General features: G+C 37.3%; 1 protein-coding gene across 1 annotated transcript in view; it reads right to left on the bottom strand.

Annotated features, from left to right (window-relative positions):
- The window catches only part of LOC149806279 (CUB and sushi domain-containing protein 1-like), a 155,017-nt gene that overhangs the window by 16,597 nt on the left and 124,463 nt on the right, over positions 1-13,957 (bottom strand). Inside the window, exons 20-21 of the mRNA XM_089935547.1 lie at positions 10,492-10,677; positions 9,449-9,655 (exon numbers count right to left, since the gene is read on the bottom strand). Of these exons, the coding sequence (XP_089791673.1) occupies positions 9,449-9,655; positions 10,492-10,677 (393 nt within the window). The remainder of the gene's footprint in view (positions 1-9,448; positions 9,656-10,491; positions 10,678-13,957) is intronic.

The following is a 13,957-nucleotide window of genomic DNA, read 5'->3' as shown; positions in this document are numbered from 1 at the left end:
TTTTATCACACTGCTGGCATATGCAGCTTGGTTTGTCTTCTTATCATCACTTTTATCACATTGCGGGCATATGCAGCTTGGTTTGACTTCTTATCATCACTTTTATCACATTGCGGGCATATGCAGCTTGGTTTGACTTCTTATCATCACTTTTATCGCACTGCAGGCATATGCAGCTTGGTTTGTCTTCTTATCATCACTTTTATCACACTGCTGGCATATGCAGCTTGGTTTGTCTTCTTATCATCACTTTTATCGCACTGCAGGCATATGCAACTTGGTTTGTCTTCTTATCATCACTTTTATCACACTGCTGGCATATGCAGCTTGGTTTGACTTCTTATCATCACTTTTATCGCACTGCAGGCATATGCAGCTTGGTTTGACTTCTTATCATCACTTTTATCACACTGCTGGCATATGCAGCTTGGTTTGACTTATCATCACTTTTATCGCACTGCAGGCATATGCAGCTTGGTTTGACTTCTTATCATCACTTTTATCACACTGCTGGTATATGCAGCTTGGTTTGACTTCTTATCATCACTTTTATCGCACTGCAGGCATATGCAGCTTGGTTTGACTTCTTATCATCACTTTTATCACACTGCAGGCATATGCAGCTTGGTTTGTCTTCTTATCATCACTTTTATCACACTGCTGGCATATGCAGCTTGGTTTGTCTTCTTATCATCACTTTTATCACATTGCGGGCATATGCAGCTTGGTTTGACTTCTTATCATCACTTTTATCGCACTGCAGGCATATGCAGCTTGGTTTGTCTTCTTATCATCACTTTTATCACACTGCTGGCATATGCAGCTTGGTTTGTCTTCTTATCATCACTTTTGTCACATTGCGGGCGTATGCAGCTTGGTTTGTCTTCTTATCATCACTTTTATCGCACTGCAGGCATATGCAGCTTGGTTTGTCTCCTAATCATCACTTTTATCACATTGCTGGCATATGCAGCTTGGTTTGTCTTCTTAACATCATTTTTAGCACATTGCTGGCATATGCAGCTTGGTTTGTCTCCTTATCATCACTTTTATCACACTGCTGGCATATGCAGCTTGGTTTGTCTTCTTAACATCATTTTTAGCACATTGCTGGCATATGCAGCTTGGTTTGTCTCCTTATCATCACTTTTATCACATTGCTGGCATATCAAGCAGAGGAAATAGAAGCAATATAGGTTCCTTTCCCAAAAAAACAAAAGGTCAGCTAACTTGGGGTGGCCCAGGTGTGTATGTAATTCCTCAACAATGGATTGAGAGTCTGATTCTCTACCAATCATTATGAGCACCACTTCATTTAGGACAAACAAGATAATACAAGAAATTCTACTATGCTGATATGACCATTCATTCAGGAGAAGTCATAGTGACAAAGTATTAAACATGGATGCAAATGCAGTCATAATGAGTCTTAGATAGACATTATAATTTATTAAGGACTAAACAGATATTATAATTAGTCTTTTAACAAAAGTTCCATGGCAATATGACCATCCATCAAAAGGCATAGCAGGTAGCACTGATATAAACCTCATGGGCTTTAATCTTTACTAATGAAAGATTCTTCATGGAATGTGGATGAAAAACCAATTTAATAATTTATGAAGTCCACCCTGAAACTATGGAAGCTTAAGAGGCTGCCAAAGGAACATTTGCCTAATGATGGGATCTGTACTTTGAGCATCATGACTGACAGATGCTGGGTTTCCCAAAAATCCCTGATTGGCAAAAGAGAGTCGCTAACTCATAGTTGCAACTGAACCACAGACAATCTGTTCTACTGATAGGGCATGAAACTCACTCAGACATCCGAGAGATACTAAGACAGCCTATTCTATTGATAGGGCATGAAACTCACTCAGACATCTCAGAGATACCAAGACAGTCTGTTCTATTGATAGGGCATGAAACTCACTCAGACATCTCAGAGATACCAAGACAGTCTGTTCTACTGATAGGGCATGAAACTCACTCAGACATCTCAGAGATACTAAGACAGTCTGTTCTACTGATAGGGCATGAAACTCACTCAGACATCTCAGAGATACTAAGACAGTCTGTTCTATTGATAGGGCCTGAAGCTCACTCAGACATCTCAAGATGCCAAAAACAGTCTGTTCTATTGATAGGGCATGAAACTCACTCAGACATCTCAGAGGTACCAAGACAGTCTGTTCTATTGATAGGGCATGAGGCTCACTCAGACATCTCAAGATGCCAAAAACAGTCTGTTCTATTGATAGGGCATGAAACTCACTCAGACATCTCAGAGATACCAAGCAGAGTAGAAAAATCATAATGAGAGTAAGGTTCATACAAGAAACTTCACTCAAGAGTTCAAAGGGGGTATTTGTTAAAAACCAAAAACATGACAGATTCCATCTAGGAATTGTGACTGAAACACTGGTCTCTGCAGCTTGAAATACCAGATCAGGTTGGATGTGAACCGATGGCTGGACTTTAGAATATCTGAGTGTGTTAGAGAGGGCTGCCCTATAGCTCTTGATGGTCGAAACCGAGCATTGTCTCTCTTCAAAAAGAAAGAGAATATCAGCCATTGAACTCAGATAAGGAAATTCCAGGATTATTATGTTTCCTACTAAACTAAATATTGATAGTTTAACCAAGCATGAAAACTGAGAATCAGCAGGCTGTTGTGTAGGAGTGATCCCTGTGCTGTGACAGGCTGTACCTCCTCTGGGGTAATGTCTTGAGCTGGTCAACCAGCAGGTTGAGAAAACAGCTGACTCACAATCACTGTGGCAACAGAAGGGTTATCAAAATGAGCTGAGCAGTAAAGTCCTTACTTTCTCAAGTACTTGTACTATCATCCTGAAAGATGGGAAGGTGTAAGTGAATAGACAATCATACTCCTGGCTGAATGTATCCACTGCCCAAGTTCTTTGGTCATGGACTGGGGAAACATAAAAGGGATTTTTGTTGTTTATCCTGTGTGCAAACAAGTCCACCAGTGGTGACCCCAAAGTCTACACTGGGATCTCTAACAGACTGGTGTAGAAATGAATCCATGATGACCATCTTTCTCTTCCTTGACAGACTTTCTACCAAACTATTCTTTTGTCATGAATATGTCACAATCAGAAGGCTGTCTCTTCTGAGACTGCCCAGTAAAGGCAGTTCCAAATCTTCATGTAGATAGAAAGGGCATGTGTGCCTCCTTGCCTCCAAATGTATGCTACCACTGACATGTTGGAGACACCATCAAACAGTGACCTCTTATTTTATCTACACACCTCTCAAAAGGGCTAGAAACACAGCCCTCATTTCAAATCACTGAGTGCTGAAAAACTAGAAAAGAAAGAACACAGACCCAGTCTGACCTCCAAATCATAGACCCATGCAATGTATCCATCCTCAAAGGACATTGGAGTGGGATGGGGGGAGGGAATCTCACAATATAGACAGGTAAGATGTACATTACAAAAATTAGTTTTACCCAACATTTTAATAGCAGTAATGTAATACCTGTCATTATCACCTTACCGAATTTGCTATTTGGTAAGGAGGCTGATGACCTAAAAACTTGGTAGGTAAAATTTGATACACTTGCCATCGTGGTAGGAGTGTCCACTACTGTAAGACAGCTGGTTCATTGCCAGAAACCCAGGCATGAAAAGGCAAAAAAAGGATTCATAATTACCAATGAACAGTAAACAACCTTCTGTACAGACAAGGATGCTCACTCCTACTTGGAGATCCTAAGGACTGCAGGAAGACAGTTTGAATGCATGGTACTTGAAAGAAACTACATTGAACAGTCCACAAGGCGATTTGGCATGTGTCACAAAATACACATCTAGGCATCGGTGAACATGCAGCTCAAAGTACTTAGTAAGATCTGAGAGATGAAGACCAATCCTACTGCCAAGAATAACTTGAGCATGTTAAATAGGGTTGTACTATAGCCTTTATAGCAGAGATTGAACATTCTCTCTCTTTAAACAGTAGAGAAGAAAGTCTGCCACTGCACTTAGAGGAGACACCTAGGATCAGCATGTTTCCTACTGCACCAATCACAAAAGATTTTCCACTTTGTATAGTAGACATTAAACAAGGGTTATTTCTTAATATGGATGATGCAGTTGGCAACTTTTCTCAAAATGTGTATTTGCAGATTGATCACTTGAGCCAAATGAATGTTTCCGTCTGTTCAAGCTTTCTGATCTGGGATTGGGGAGACACGAATAGGGAGCTTGCTCTGAAGTTTTGTCATGAACAAATCCACTTAGAGTCTCCCCCCCCCCCCACCTTGTCTAAGCAAGGGACTCTGCTAAGTACTTGTGTAGAAACCAAACCCTGTGTACAAACTTACCTACCCTGCATAGATAGGATGCCAGAATTGTTTTCTAGCCTCAAATATGTAAAACCTGGAGGGTGATCCCCTCTAAGGTTACCAATGGAAGGAGGTTCCAAACCTCTGTGCATTTAGAAGACCATGTGTAACTCCTTATTTGGATCAGACATGCCTGTATGGGTTCAGAATTATGCCATCTTTTCCAGACTTGATTATATAGGAGATAACTTCTTCCTGGGATCACAAGCTGGAACAAATTACCCTTACAGGCTCTAAGCAAGCATCCTAACCAGGTGATCATGGACTAGCAATGGGACAAATCTTACAAGAGGGACTCTTGGAGTCTCTTGTGCAATTACCAAAGTCATCAAAATACTGGGGGATGTCGTCCCTCAATGTCCACAGGTGAGTAACAAATACTCCCATCACTCTATTAAAAGCACTGGGATTAAAGGCTAAGCTGAATGATAGGTCTCAAAATTAGAAAACCTCCCAATCCAGGCAAAGACAATAAACATCTTGAAAGTTATTGATGACTACCTAGTCCTTGTACGTTGCATTCCTGACTGAGGTGGTTGTCTCCATTTTGAAATGCTCCACCTGAAAAAAGTATTTCAAGTGGAAAGACTGATGATAAACCAAAATATTTCACATCCTTTGGATGCTAGGAAACTACAGAGTAAAAGGACAGTGACAGGTTGTTGTCTACTCTCTATAATGTGTCCTTCTGAATAAGGGTGTGAACCCATTCCCTTATTTTGAAACAGATTTGAGTAGAAGGCTGGGGTCTGTTTATTACCTACTCACTTGGCTGCACTTTATTACAGTTGGGTATGACCCACATATCTTTATGATGCTCAACCGAACCTGTGAAAGAAGGCTGGCCAAGCATCCATTGGAATCACAGGAAGAAGAATGAGAGAGAATGAGTTCCATAGGCTGTACCCATTCCTTAGGAAAATGGACAGTGTATGTGAACTTCTTCTCTGGGTCCTTCCAGACACCACATTTAGTTACAGACAGTCTGGAAAGTGGCTTAAATTGGGATTGCTAAATGAGCTGGAGCTTCATCTATTTAAAGAACTTTACTGAATCACTGAAGGTCCCAAGGGGCTATCAGGATTAACATGCTTTCTGGCCAGTTTTTATGAGCCAGGAGTATTGTTGCATATTTTTGGTAAATCAGGACCTCGAATTCCACAGAGGTTATGTGACCTCTGAAAAGCATCTGTGCCTCCTTTGAACTATTCAGGGCTACATTCCTGTAGAGATGCAGTAGCTTCACTGAAAGCACCATTGACACACACAAGGAATGCCTTTTGGTTTTGGCAATTGCTGCAGCAAATACTGTCACACAACTGGAGACCAAGATTCCTCCTTCAGAAGACTTTAGAAGGCTGCTAAATTGCTATGCATGTCTGTGGTGACAAAAGACCTGTCCACAAATTCGAGCACCTCTGGCATCTAAACTGGAAGGTGATCCAATAACCCCAATAAAATTGCTCTAGCAACACTCCAAGATTCAATGAAAGGGTCTTAAGGTACCAAGAAGAGAAGTGCACTTTGAAGCTAGCCACAGAGACCAGTGAGAATGGAAATGGACCAGAACTTCATTGCTTAGCAAACTCCTGGCCCTTCAAGAACCTTTGATAGATCTTCCAAATCATTGCTGAATGTGGGAGTAAAATTAAATCTGGCCATGGGATTGCCCGGAGAGCCTCTCAAAACTGAAGGAGAATTTTCCTGTCCTCCTGTAACAAACATTTGAGGAAGATAGTAAACTTCAGTTATCAGCTATGAAAAGACCAGATCTCTCTCTTCTCTGCTACCCAAGACTGTGGGTGGGAGAGGACAATGAAACCCAATGGTGAATGATTGGTTTAGTTTTGTGCGTTTAACTCCATGTTCAGCACATGATAAGCTAAACATGGCAGCCAGTATATTTGGTGGTGAAAGAACCCAAAAAACCCAAGGGAAGAACCACCAACCCATTGGAAACTTGATAAGTTTTCTCACATATCCACATTGGCTAAGTAAAGATCCATGGGGACAGAGATGACATGATCTGTAAATGCAAGACCACTCAACCACCCAGTGGCTTTGATGGGAAGAGAAGGCAAACTCTCAGCCTGTTATGCAGTGAACTCAACACTGAGAAGACATCCTCATTCTAATCTCACAACTGGGAAGACCAGTGACCCATGTCTCTCTGTCAAGAGGGAGACCTGGTGTAATGGTATCCTTGTTCCACAGCTTCTCACTGGGAGTGATGTAACTGCTACTAATAGCAGGCATTACAAGAAAAGAATAGAACTTATCAAACTTTTTCTGGCATCTAGGGCAAGCAAAATGGCCCTGTTCCCTTCTCTTCAACTTCAGGCAAGCAAATGATATAGGTCCCATGACCCACAACATCTGTGATGCTATAAGACCGAAGACTAGGTGTACATGGTGCCATAAAATGGAAGGACAATTCCCTTCCCTGAAATATATGCCTCCACATCCCATAGGAATCAAGTGGTATCATAAGAAAGGATGAATGTCAATCCAACCCCCTTCCATAGTCTATTCTGTATAAGCTGACTTCTTGTCCAGAGCAGGATTGATTGATACCATAGCAACAGGAGAATGGAGATGGGGATATCAACCTGATCCTATGGATTATCCATTTAATATTAGTAATACAAAAAAATATAAATATAAATTAAAAATATATACAGAGGTCACAAGAATTCTGGAATAAGGTGAAAGATGATACCTAACCTCAAGATCCAGGAACATCCAAAATAATTACATTAAGGACATGGTTTGAGGATTACAAAATTGTGTTGTGGCTTGTTTACAATGTTATACAAAGTTTGCAAAATTCTGAAACACAGTTATGTATCAGCACACAATCTCCATGTACAAAAGTTGCAAAAGACACAATATCAAACTGGATCAAGACTGTTATGAGGAAGTCTGGTGTTGATACATCAGTTTTCAGGCTCATAGTACAAGGGCTCATCTGTTTCTGTGGCCTTTGCTAAAGGCATACAATTAGGTACAATCTTGAAGGCAGCTGCTTGGGCTAGTTCCTATACTTTCAGGAAATTCTATGACAAGCCTGTTACAGACAAGACTGAATTCACTACAAAGATCTTGTCAGCATCCAGAATTTCATAATGGTAATGTAATGTAAAATGTAACTTTGTGTTATCTGGTTTGTTAACGACACATACAGTTTTCTTCTTCTTTTTGTCGTTGTTGTTAATCTATTCCATAAATGGAAAACTCTCTGAAATCTCATGGGATTATGAGGCACTTATGGGGGAAGTGAAATTGATAAATTAAACTAGACTTACCAAGTCGAAGTTTGATTGTAATTTCATGAACCCCATAAGTTCTTTTATATTATATTCTTAGCCTTTGTCAGTGTAAATTTTGTTTTAGCCAACTAGATAAGAACTCGTGAATATGTAAATGATGTGCACTTATTTTAAAAGGTTTGCAAAATTTTCTGACAGTTCATGTTATAATAGACAAACCAGAGAAATGGCAAGGAGAGAACATGGCTCTGCCTTTTCTCTATATAACTGTGCTGAAAAAGGATATGCAGTGTTTCAATTAACACATGGAAAACCACTTTAATAACAAATTGTAATCAAATTGTTTATCTGATTTAAAAGAGATGTGTAAGACATTATACTGATAAATGTAAAACTACATTTTGCAGGCAAGAATTCAAAGAAAATGCAATGTCTATCCATATGGTTCCAGGTGATACTGTGGTGTGAAAAGTGGCTCTAAGAAATGGTGTACTCACTTGTCCAGGCCTATTATGTTTGCTTATAAAAGATGGTCATGTGGCACTGATATGCTCTAAGAAATGGTGTACAAAACTCACTTGTCCAGGCCTATTATGTTTGCTTATAAAAGATGGTCATGTGGCACTGATATACTCTAAGAAATGATGTACTAAACTCACTTGTCCAGGCCTATTATGTTTGTTTATAAAAGATGGGCATGTGGGACTGATATGCTCTAAGAAATGGTGTACTAAACTCACTTGTCCAGGCATATTATGTTTGCTTATAAAAGATGGGCATGTGGCACTGATACGCTTTAAGAAATGGTGTACTAAATTTACTTGTCCAGGCCTATTATGTTTGCTTATAAAAGATGGGCATGTGGCACTGATATACTCTAAGAAATGATTTACTAAACTCACTTGTCCAGGCCTATTATGTTTGTTTATAAAAGATGGTCATGTGGCACTGATATACTCTAAGAAATGATGTACTAAACTCACTTGTCCAGGCCTATTATGTTTGTTTATAAAAGATGGGCATGTGGGACTGATATGCTCTAAGAAATGGTGTACTAAACTCACTTGTCCAGGCATATTATGTTTGCTTATAAAAGATGGGCATGTGGCACTGATATGCTTTAAGAAATGGTGTACTAAATTTACTTGTCCAGGCCTATTATGTTTGCTTATAAAAGATGGGCATGTGGCACTGATACGCTTTAAGAAATGGTGTACTAAATTTACTTGTCCAGGCCTATTATGTTTGCTTATAAAAGATGGGCATGTGGCACTGATATACTCTAAGAAATGATGTACTAAACTCACTTGTCCAGGCCTATTATGTTTGTTTATAAAAGATGGTCATGTGGCACTGATATACTCTAAGAAATGATGTACTAAACTCACTTGTCCAGGCCTATTATGTTTGTTTATAAAAGATGGTCATGTGGCACTGATATACTCTAAGAAATGATGTACTAAACTCACTTGTCCAGGCATATTATGTTTGCTTATAAAAGATGGGCATGTGGCACTGATACGCTTTAAGAAATGGTGTACTAAATTTACTTGTCCAGGCCTATTATGTTTGCTTATAAAAGATGGGCATGTGGGACTGATATGCTCTAAGAAATGGTGTACTAAACTCACTTGTCAAGGCATATTGTTTTCTTATTAAAGATCGTCATGTGGCACTGATATGCTCTAAGAAATGGTAAACTACACTCACTTGTCCAGGCCTATTATGTTTGCTTATAAAAGATGGTCATGTGGCACTGATATACTCATTTAAGATAGATTAACCTTTGTCTATGAAGCAGACTTACCTATGCATGTGAGATTGCCCAAACTCCATCTTCCATTCTCTTTGCATGTAACAATCATGCCTCCAGACTCACTCTGTCCTCGTGCCTCATACCCTGGCATGCAGCTGAATGTAAAGCTAGGATTGTCCAGGAAGAGGGTTGAAGAGTTAAATATTGATTTGTTTGCTCCATTGGGCAGCACATCTATAACTGGGCCACAATCAATCACTATGAAATTGTTAAGTAAAAAACAGTTTAAATTTAATGGCAATTTCATGTCAATTGAAAACAAGTTTTGTTTTATTTGTGCAAATTACCTAAGCAAAATATGAGTAATAAATTGTTAAAATAATTAATTTAATGGGCCAAAATATTCCACGTCATTTTCATCAATATTTGTAAATAAATGTGTGGATTGAGGATGAGGTCATATTGTTTGCACAGAAGGAGTATTGTTCAAATAGCTAGATAATAATAAACCAGCCACTACACAATATTTTGAATCATTATAAGAGAATTAGTTCATGGATTAAGCATTCTGAGTAGAAAACACCAGTCTTGGAAGTCATGTTAAAAGGAATTTATTTATTTTATTTAATCATTCATTGGAATTACAGTGCTTGAAATAGTTCATATTATCTGGAAGAATAGGTGTATAGAATTACTGTGAACTCATGTAAAGATTATTTGGATTAAACAGCTGTCATGGGATTAATGTGAGACCATTTAAAGACTTTCTGGATTTAATAGCTGTCATGGAATTACTGTTTATTCATTTAAAGGAATTCTGAGATTATATCTCAGTAATTATTCTCTACTGTTGATACATCAGTACATTATTATCATCATTTGAAATACCTTTGGAACTCATTCAGATTATTTGTAATATACAGAACTGACAGAACATTTAAGAGTTTTGAATTTCATTCATCATACTGTGTGTTATTTTACTTTTTAATTTGTACTTTACAGAAATAAGTAATATTTTTAATTTTACAAAACTTGTTGGTCTTTGCTCTTGCTTGTTACTTATTTTAAAACCATAGAGTAGTAATAATACTGACCTGGACATGTCATGCTATCCCCCAGCAGTTGCACTGTACCATTCTTATAGCCACAGATTATTGTTTTGTTGATGTAAGTTGTGTTTGTGTATTGACATTCAAGGTTGACTTGTTCTCCGAAGCTGATGCGTGTTGAATTCTTGAATTGTCCCCTTTTAACAACAGGAAATACAGGGCACTGCAAGGCTGAAATGGATACAAACATGCTATTATCACATGGTCAGTACACTTTGCCTACAGAGTGAAGTTTCATATTTTTGATATTATAACATGTGAACATATCACTTTATGTGATTCTGATTGGACTAAATAAGCCAATGAAAGTATGCACATTATTCTCTTTACCGATTGGCTGCAATGAAGGGAAAACTTTTTTAACCTGTCTTTTGGAATTTTTTGTTTTCAATGAACATTTTGGTGGCTGGTGGCCATTTTTCAATTTGAGTCACAAAAAGAATTGGTGAAAAAATGATCTCATCTGTCTGAATATGGACAATTTACCACTACTGTGGCTTGTCATGTCATGTATAACATCTCATAACATGAAAAATGGCTAAAACCCCAAGACAAGAAGTACAACCAGAAGTAAAACTAAGGGTATTGATCAGTTTTTATAGCGGGTGTGTGCGGTGGGGGTGGTAAATCTGTAGCATGGAATCCACCCTATATATTAGTGTGGTTTAAATGTTAACATAAAGAAGTAAATAAACTCACCTCTGCAAACATCCAGCCACAAATACATTACAGTAAATATGGGAGTTTTTGCATCCAGTAAACCTTCTTTCACATGAATATTGCAACAATGTAACATTTAGTTGTGAAAGTGACATGTTAAGTTATGTAAACATGGAACATCAACTGCACTCTAATGGGTTCTGCATCAAATAATATGACATCATGCGCATTGGACATTCTGTGTGGAAAAATGATTTTGTAAAAGTGTACTGTAATCTACTTTTAAATGTTAATACTAGTTCAACTTTGTTTGGGACTATTTTGTATGCACAACAAATGAAAGGTGCAGCAGCTGTTGGAATGAACATAACCAATCATTCTTCTTTCTATCTAATAATAATTTTCACTGAAATAAAAACTATCTGATAAACAGAATATCAAATGGGTAATGATTTAATATTAAATTTATGAAACTCATTAAATAATGTCCAGTTTTTTGCTCACCAAGGCTCGCAAAAGCTAGACATTATTCTAATCATTTAATAAATTTAATATTAAATCATTACCCATTTGAGATCCTCTATATATCAAACCATGACCAACAAGATATCCATGTCACTGTATGACTAAATTGAACAAAACTAATATCAAACCATGACCAACAAAATATCCAGGTCACTGTATGGCTAAATTCAACAAAACCTTGCTAATATCAAACAATGACAAACAAGAAGTCCAGGGCAGTGAATGGCTGAAATAGATACAAACATGCTAATATCAAACAATGACAAACAAGAAGTCCAGGGCAGTAAATGGCTGAAATAGATACAAATATGCTAATATCAAACCATGACAAACAGCAACTGCTGATGCATGTATACCAAGAAATGTTTATGTGTATCAATCTTTCTGAACCTATTACTTGCAAGAAATGAACTTAGCTGAAAGGCAAAATAGTGTTGATAATAATAGTCCATCTGAGAATGGTGATTTTTCAATAAGACATGACAACTTTTCAAATTAAACATCTGGAAGATGTACAAGATTTACAGATAGTTAATCAAGGTTCACTGGGACTGCAGTCAAGGCATCTTCACTGGCCAAGGGTTGTTGATCCACAATGCATTACATCCATGTCAACTGGCAATCCTTGGCTAGCAAAGATGCAGTTAAATCATCTTAACTTAATAATAATAATAATAATAATAGCTATATTTTAATATTTTCTTATAAAGGTATGATTTGTCCACATTTTTACTATATGTATAATATTCAGGCAAACCAAACCAATTTTACCCAGCAATCACAATGGGTTCAATGTCAACATTTTTTGGTCCATACTTTCTTGTGAATGAGTCAAAGTACTTTCTTCTCTTTATTTAAGAGTGCAATAAAGCATGTTCACAGTAATCACAACTACAGTATAAATTTTACAAACTCAATGATATTAAAAGCCATATCAATGTTGTACACATTAAACTTTTGAAAAACTTGACAGTTCTATTTAGCAGACATGGAAAGAAATCAAAATTTTATTTCTATCTCAAATAACTAAGGACTAAAAGTAAAAAACTTGGACAGATTTTATCAGTGACCTTGACCTTTAATATCTAACCCTGAATGTGTTACATGTTATGCCACCAAATGAGAAACACAAATGTACCATGGTTCATCCCTGCACCTCAAACAACTTTTATGATGTAAAGAAAACTAAATAAACCTACTGAGTTTTCATCTTGACCTGGCTTGCCCAAATTGCAACACCTATTCTAATGACATTATACAAGTATACCAAGTTTTATCAACTTACTTTAAAAAGCTCTTAAGACATAATACAGAAGTCAATATGTCAATAAAATATGTGAGACCATGACCTTGAAGATATGACCCCAACAATGATATATATGTATACGAGGATTCATCCATTTACTGTAAACAGATGTAAAATAAATAATGGAAAGGAAATGAGATGAAACCTTAGCATATTGACATGTAACTCTGACCTAGAGGAAAGAACCCAAATGAGATAAAAGACATTCTTTCTAGCAATGACACATGACTATGTACAGTTTGAAGGATTAGAATGTTACAGAGCAGAAGGGAAAAGGTGAACAAAAATTAAAATACTGACTTTTAACATTGACCAAGAAGAAATGGACAAAATTCTGAGGTGTGACACACTTTCTAGTAATATTTAATCATGCCAAGTTTGACCCCTCAATCTCAAACAACTTGGAAGTTTTAGAGCATAAAGAAAAGTGTCACTGAAAATTAACATGTAGATAAGATGCATTTTTGCATATTTTTTACAAACAAATTGACTAAGATTACAAGACAACATTTTTTTCATGCATTAAATCATGCTAATGGATTTCAAGATAAGCTTGTTGTCCAAGATCATGCTAATGGATTTCAAGATAAGCTTGTTGTCCAAGATCATGCTAATGGATTTCAAGATTAGCTTGTTGTCCAAGATCATGCTAACAGATTTCAAGATAAGCATGTTGTCCAAAATCATGCTAATGGATTTCAAGATAAGCTTGTTGTCCAAAATCATGCTAATGGATTTCAAGATAAGCTTGTTGTCCAAAATCATGCTAACGGATTTCAAGGTAAGCTTGTTGTCTAAAATCATGCTAACGGATTTCAAGATAAGCTTGTTGTCCAAACTTGCCAGTATCCTGCTAGTGATGTGAAGAAAGTTCCAATTGAATGATGGTATGTCCAATCAATATAAACTATGCTATCAGGATAAACTCTGCATGTAATGTCACACTTAAAATAATTCTAG

This window comes from Sinohyriopsis cumingii, chromosome 2 (assembly GCF_028554795.1).
Source record: "Sinohyriopsis cumingii isolate HCF-2022 chromosome 2, ASM2855479v2, whole genome shotgun sequence".
NCBI classification, from domain to species: Eukaryota; Metazoa; Mollusca; class Bivalvia; order Unionida; family Unionidae; genus Sinohyriopsis; species Sinohyriopsis cumingii.
This window is presented reverse-complemented; position numbering and strand designations above follow the sequence as displayed.